The sequence below is a fragment of the Acanthisitta chloris genome, unplaced genomic scaffold (assembly GCF_000695815.1).
Source record: "Acanthisitta chloris isolate BGI_N310 unplaced genomic scaffold, ASM69581v1 scaffold2011, whole genome shotgun sequence".
In the NCBI taxonomy this organism is placed as follows: domain Eukaryota; kingdom Metazoa; phylum Chordata; class Aves; order Passeriformes; family Acanthisittidae; genus Acanthisitta; species Acanthisitta chloris.
Genome location: NW_008656273.1, coordinates 1 through 7,125, shown reverse-complemented (window position 1 = coordinate 7,125; position 7,125 = coordinate 1). Strand labels below are relative to the sequence as shown.

Here is a 7,125-nt window from a genome sequence, read left to right as displayed (position 1 = left end):
TCCCTACACAGCTGCGTTCCCAACTCTCCTGTGGCCCCACGGTTTGAACAGCACTCACAGCTTCCCTACATCCATTGTGTGCAGCAGGCTGGAAAATAAGGCACTTTGGGTTCATATCATAGAATATCAGCAAATTAAACCTGTTCCACTGAAAAGAACCTTGTTTTTATATCACTACTTAAAGTAGCAATAAATACGAGTAATTTGGTTGCAAACTGCAACTGAGTGACTCATTGAGAACGGGATTCCAGTTTCCCTTCAGAACAGGGTGTAAAAAAGGCTGTCAAGGAAAGCCAGACCAGGAACCACCTCTGATTTTTGTCCTTTGTACCTCATGGACTGTAAGGAATCTGAGCATCGCTCACCTCTGCAAAGCCAAAATCAGGTGGTGGTTTCTGTACAACAGGAGAGTCGCTGAGACCTAAGAAAGATACCAAAATGCCACAGATAATTTACAGAAAACAAGGGGTTTCCACAGGTTCTTCCTTTGCTGTCTAACTGAGGTTTGAATGCAGTTTAACACTACTAACACACTCCATCCCTGAAAATTTACCACTGAGGCTCTACCTTCTCTGGGGGCTGACATGAAAATCAAAGCTCTCCTCCCTTAGCCACCACAAGCCCCAGTGACCAGGGTACCACTGCACACACTGACCTAAGGAGAGTAACTCCTCCTCGAGCAGGCAGGTGGAGGTGGTGCTGCTGTGGCGGGAGGTGGAGGGGATGTCTTCAAAGGGATCTGTGGGAGACTGGGCTGTGGCCTCCAGCTCAGAGAAGTCCATCAGGGTGTAGCTCTTCATGCGCCGCGGGGCTGGGCGGCATGCTGCGGGCACAGAGAGGGAGTGAGACAGGAACCTCCCAAAGGAATGGCATATCCATGGGTACAGGTGTGCCCACAAGGACTCACAGGTGAGGAACTTCAGGAATATTTTCTATCAAGCATGTGTAAAAGAAAATGATGGTTACATAATATTTCCTCTGTGTTACAAGCTTTTCCCCACATTTATTCTCTGAGAAGCCCTTCCCTTCCAGATCCCACTCCCAGCTGGCATGCAGGAGCAGAGCTGCCAGGGGATGCTGTGGATGCTCCTCACCTGGTGCATCAGTGGCTCCTCCATTCCCGTTCTGGCTGGCTACAACCTGCCTGTACTGCCCCAGCGCCCTCGTGAGCTTGTCGCTGGCCTGCAGGATCTCAGCTGGGAAACAGGAGAAGAAACAAAACACTGATGCTCTAACAGGAGGGTCAGTTCAGTTCCACAGCTCTCTCTAAACTGCTGGTGAGGAAGGGACAGTGCAGCTAAGGACCAGCCTGGAGCAAAGGCCAGAGGAGCAACTTGTCCTCAGCTCCTCTCATCTTTCATTCCATTTTGCACTCATAGCTGCTGATTTCAGGCCTCTCTCTCATTTATCAAGATCACTTTGAAATCCAATCCCATCTCTCAAGTACTTCTAGTTCCTGCCATCTCTTCTATACTTTCTTGTTCTCCATGAGTTTTCCGAGTGTACTTGAGTCTGTAGCCCAGCATTGCCCAGCTGCAGAGCTCTGGCATCCTTGGGTATGAAAGGAAGGTGGGAGGCACAGCCAAGCTCTCGTGGTTGCTGTTTCAGATGTCTGTTCAGCACCTCAGTCAGATTTTCAAGGCATATGGACAGGACTGAAATGCCATCCTCTGGGAAGGGCTAACTTCCACAACTATGGAATTTAAACGTTCTGCTCATACAACTCTCCTCAGTATTGCACTTAAGAAATTCAAAGCATATTCTTCCTTCTGTGTTTATACACAGGGAGAACATTTCAATCTCTGGAGAGAAAGAGCCTCAAAAGCCTTCAGTTCTCTGAACATCAGAACCCCTAAACCTCTGGAAACCACCTTGGCTGGAAGAAACGGATTCATTGTTTAACTTTGGGCTGCAAGTGAAAACTAGCAGTTTTCTTGAACAGGAGCACCAGGAGAAGACTCAGTGCCACTTCGCCTGGTAATGGTGAAAGTGAAGAGCTTTCCCTGCAGGGCAGCAGGTGCCCAAGCACTCCCCTCCCAGAGGAAAGCTAAACCACACTGAAACAGCAAAGGTGATGAACTCAGCTGCAAAGAAAAGCTCTTACCGAGCACCTCATCGTCAGCCACCGCCTCGCTGGCTAGGCGGAACAGCAGTGGCCTGAGCTTCTCACAGCGCTGGGACAGAGCCTGGGGAGGAAATAGTTCATGTCAGTGCTCGGGGAATGCCAGGCACACTCACACTTCTGTCTCTGTGATCACCTGTAAGTGATGCTCCCTCTAGAAGAGAAAGATACACTTTCTTACATGGGAAAAAGAGCATTTATTTACCTGTAGGGCCTCCTGGTCAGCTGGGGATAATTCTTGTCTCCTGTAGCTCTCCAGCAACTCATCCATACGTTTTACATTCTCAGAAACCTCACTGAGGGCATTCACTCTTCGGGACACCTGAGCTGACTTCTCTTGTTCCTGTCATGAAGCATGAAATAAAGGTGATGATTTGGCTGATACAGACAGTTTACATGGAGAACTGAGGCTGGGGCACTCTGGGTCACACCTGAGGAGTTGCTTCTTATTAATACCTTATTGCAGGTAGAGAAGGCATAAAGCAGCACTGGGGAGAACCTGCCCCCAGCTGCAACCCACTGCTGCCTCAAGGGCAGAGAGAGAGAAATCTCCTGTCCCACTCAGGGCAGCCTGGCCACGTGTCGGTGTGTACAGAATCAATCTCACCACAGGCATGAGTGAGGCTTCAAAATTTGAGTTGGGAGTTGGTAGCTTCTGCCATGCAGAATGACATACTCAAAATGACCACAGGGATTTGCTAAACCAAATATCTCATATAAGCAGTGAAGTAGGAAAATGAGAACGGACAGCCCAGATGTGCACACACTCCCTGTGTGCAGCAAAGAGGCAGTTCTGTACAGATGTGGCTTTTTTCCACCTGGGAACTGAGTTTATCTTTGGAAACTTGCTACCACTACTGCAGAACTAGAGCCAGGATCCCACTGACATGGAAGTGTCCTGAGTGCACACATTTACATACTCCCTTTTCCTGACAATGGCATATTTCAGGGAAACAAAACAAACCACTCCCACACTGTAACATCAGAATAACAAAGACTGAAAACGGTCCCTGCTCTGGGGCTGCATCTGATCCAAAGGGTCCCCTGTCAAAACTGAATGGCTCAGTCCCTCCTCCCCTCACTGGCTGCAAACAGGTCCTCCCCCCGCAGCTCCCACCTCTTTAATTACGCTCTGGATCAGGTGGTTTGCTGCCTGCAGGTCCTTGGGGTGGCTGCTCTTCAGCAGCTTGGCCAGGAGCTGTCAAGGCAGGGATGGACAACAGTGAGCAGCTACAGGCACACATCACACTCGAGCAGGTAAAGAGACAAACACTGTCATCATAGTTCCTATAACCCCAGAAATCTGTGTGCTCCTGTCCCACAATCTGATCCAGGTTATACTGCTGCCTGCACACACTGCTTGGCTGCTTGGGCTTAGGAACTGTCTGGCTCTGCAGAACTGCTGTACGACCTGGAGAATCCCTCCCTGGAGAAGCCTTCAGAGAAACTGATTCTCTTCTGTAAAAAAGTTTCACTTCTTACTATACAAATATTTCTGACAAAACTTCACCGAGCTCTCTAGCTGCTGCACTGCAGGAAGGACCAGCATGATTCTGAGATAGTCTGAAACAGCACAAGCTCCCAAAATGTGACTGAGCCTCTCTTCTCATCAGTACACATCAGAGGTGACAGGTAGGCATGAAAACTCAAAGGTTTACCTTGGATTTCTCTTCGTCTGTGTCAAAAATGGAATTCTGAGGTCTTGGAGAAGGGGGAGGTAAAATTTTGTCTTCTGGCAATTTGGGATCTTCTTTTACAATCCCTGGAACAGGTAACCATAGCTGTTCAGTTGCTGCCCGAGCTGCTGAAACCCCAATGCTCAACAGTGTGTGAGGTTTGGCGTGGGATTTCTGGATTACAATACCACCGAGACTATTAAATATAATGGAATGGATGAAACTTCCAGCCCAGGATCCCTCTGAACCCATTCCTTGTAATCCTGGAAGAGTATCCAGGGTGAAGATCACTTTTCCCTGCACACAGTGTGAGCACTGTGTGAACAGAGCCCTCCACGCTGTCCTGGGCTGTGCACAAGGGTTGCTGTTCTGTGTTAAATCCTTTTAAACAGTTCCATGCATCCTTCAGTACCCAACCAGCCTGGGAAGTGTGGCCTTTGTCCCTGTTCCTTACACACAGCACTTTATGAAAGAGCTGAGTCACAAACTGAAGGGACAGATGTCTGTGGGGGGAAAGCACGTGGCCTGGGAGGCTGAAAAGGAAACTGAAATAACAGAACTGAACCTTGTTTCTTCAGCATCTGATAAGCATCCCGGATTTTGACTTCCTGAGGAAACCACACTGTCCAGCTGAATAGCACTTCTGTAACCCTCAACTTGACTTTTTCTGAAGACCAAGTTCCATAGTACTGAAAACAGAATAAAACAGTCAAGTAAGAAAAAAGCTCAAACCTAAAGAATTGGTGCCAGATCTGGCACAAGGGTCTGGCCCTGAGAGGTTTGTGTGCAGAGACCAAGGAGAGAGTGGATTCCTAAGAGTTTATTCACAGTGCTGTCAGCTGTCTATCTTGGGGTTTAGGGAACGGAGTGTAGCTGTGGCTACACAAGGAATGCTACTAAGTGTGTGGGAATTACATATACATTCTATGACAACCAAAACGAAACCACTTCAAAACTTCTCTGATGAATTACTGAATCCAAAACCCGAAGTAGGTTGTTCTAGACTAGTGAAAACAGTTCTGTGCTTGACTTTACACACTTCCATTAACTGCAGAGATGCAATTGCACCACTGGCCTCAGCCAGCTCTGGACTCATGAAAACTGAATAAAACCAGAAAGGAAAGTTATTGTCTTTTATCAGCATCTGGCTGTTTTCTCCAGTTTCATCGTTGCCTATGAGTGCTCACTTAATGTACTCCAAAAACACAAACCTCCCCAAGACCAGGCAATTCAGACTAATTGAATGATACTTGCTCTGTCAGAACAGCAAACAGCTCTCTGCAGTGATAAACTCTGTGGTTTCACTGATATCCCATTACCAGGCCTGGGACTCAGAGAAGGGGTTTGCTGTTCAGTTAAACACTGCTCTGAAATCAGCTTTTGGCAGCTCTGCCCTGGAGCTGATGCAATGGAAAATGAAACATGTACCAGTGGTAAACGTGTGAAAAGGGAAATCAACAACTGCGATGCCAAGAGGGTCTTTAAGCAGTCCCAGGTCTGCCCCGATGCAGAGGAGCATGGCCAGAAGATCCCACAGACTGATACAGCAAGGCTGCACTTTTCATCCTGAAAGGCCCTTCCAGGGGACCCAGTGCCCTCACTCTGAGCCCACAGCTCACTCAGCCTTCCAAGCCAAGCCTCTCATCTCTGATGGCTCCTTGAGAGGCAGCACGAGCACTCGGGAACGAAGTGCTCCACAGCAGGGAGCAGGAAGGGACAGGCTGAGCATATTGGATAAATAGATTGAATACAGTGAATGACTAGGTAGTAAGTCAGGGAAGGGGAGTAGCAGGGAGGGACCCTGCAGCTTCCACGTTAGCTGATCCTCTTCAGCCTCCCCCTGACTCAGGAGTCCCACTGCCCCGAGGCTGGGACCCCTCTGCCCTGCTGCCAGGACCCCAAAGGCTACAGGACACAGTGGTGGAGAGAGGACTGCACAGGGGCTGCTGAGTCCAGTCCCCCCTGCTGCTAGCTAGGCTGATGCTGATCCATGTGGCAAAAGGGCCACAGGAGCCTTTTCAAGGTCTTCTGGAGACCTCAGCTGTCCCAGTAGAGCTGGGAGAAACCACAAGGAAAGAGCTTTTCACAAAAACAGCCCCTGGTTTACATTGCTACAGAGGTACACATCCAGTCCTTGTGCTTGGAGACCCAGAAGGGATTCTGCTCCTCTTGTGTGTAAGATTCATTCTGTTATATAATACAAAATACAGTGTTCCCCACCTGCAATGCCCAGTGTAACCACCACCACCTACCTTTGGGGAAAGCACTTTAATCAGCTCATTCAGAAACCTGAATTTTGCTATTTCACTGTGAAATCTGTCACCACAGTTGTTCACACAGGTCTCCAGCACCTGCAGAAAACAAGATGCTACCAACAGGAACTGCACACACAAGGCTTGGGGAGCTTGCAAAAACTTTGCCATTGTAATACTAAATCTAAGAACTTTCTGGCACTGCAAGAAAGAGGTACAGCAAGAGAGAGAGAAGGAGGTACAGCGAGAGAGAAAGAGGTGCAGCAAGAACACAGATTTTTCCTTCATCCACCTTGCCTCACTTTGTGTGCTGATGGAAGTACTTACTGTGAGAGCATGGAGAGCTTCCCTCTCCTGAGGGGACTGGATTTTATGTGCCAGCAGCCTCAGCGCAAGTAACGGGCTGGGAGAGAGCAGAAACAAAGTCAGACCATGCACAAGTTCCCAGGAAAAACAAATGCTGCTAATTTGCTCTGCAGCGAAAAGCAGCTGCTGGACTCAGAGCAGGACAGACACACTTCCTGGGGCACCCACACATGCACGAGGGGTGAGAGGTGAACTGGAGCCCAGCAACCCCAGCACTGCCCCCTGGCCGTGCCCAGGGTGTCCTCTGGGAGGGAGCAGCAGGCCCAGGTTGGGGGATCTCCCTGGGCGGTTGCTGTGAGAGCATCCTCTCTGCAGCCACAGGAGCTCGGATGACAGCCCAGCCAGCCTGTCCCGGCTCCTGGGCACGAGACAGGTGCCAGACTATGAGCTCTGAACTCACTATCTGCTCTGAACACCGAGATGATCACTAAGCTTTGACAGGTCATTTGCTTAATTAGTCCCTGCTGCTTCCCACAGAGCCCAGACTGTCAGCTGAAGGTGGGGAAGTCCCAGCAGAGATCTCCCACCTCGCTGGAAGAAAAAGCTGAGGCTGAGCTTCCTTAGGGGACCAGAAGGACTTGCTGCTGGGTGGTTTCCAGCAGCGCATGTCGGAGCCCATTCAGACACACACCTGTTTCCCCCGCCGGGAGCCCCTGTGCAGCTCCCCGCACAGCTCCCTGCACCCCATCCCCGCACCCATCCCCGCACC

General features: G+C 49.6%; 1 protein-coding gene across 1 annotated transcript in view; it reads right to left on the bottom strand.

Annotated features, from left to right (window-relative positions):
* GGA2 (golgi-associated, gamma adaptin ear containing, ARF binding protein 2) overlaps positions 1-6,453 on the bottom strand; it is a gene marked incomplete at its 5' end in the record, with an annotated part of 9,899 nt that extends 3,446 nt beyond the window's left edge. Inside the window, 10 exons of the mRNA XM_009084230.1 lie at positions 366-421; positions 656-823; positions 1,095-1,196; positions 2,105-2,186; positions 2,328-2,465; positions 3,240-3,320; positions 3,781-3,884; positions 4,364-4,487; positions 6,051-6,149; positions 6,378-6,453. Of these exons, the coding sequence (XP_009082478.1) occupies positions 366-421; positions 656-823; positions 1,095-1,196; positions 2,105-2,186; positions 2,328-2,465; positions 3,240-3,320; positions 3,781-3,884; positions 4,364-4,487; positions 6,051-6,149; positions 6,378-6,453 (1,030 nt within the window). The remainder of the gene's footprint in view (positions 1-365; positions 422-655; positions 824-1,094; positions 1,197-2,104; positions 2,187-2,327; positions 2,466-3,239; positions 3,321-3,780; positions 3,885-4,363; positions 4,488-6,050; positions 6,150-6,377) is intronic.
* Positions 6,454-7,125: the final 672 nt, after the last annotated feature.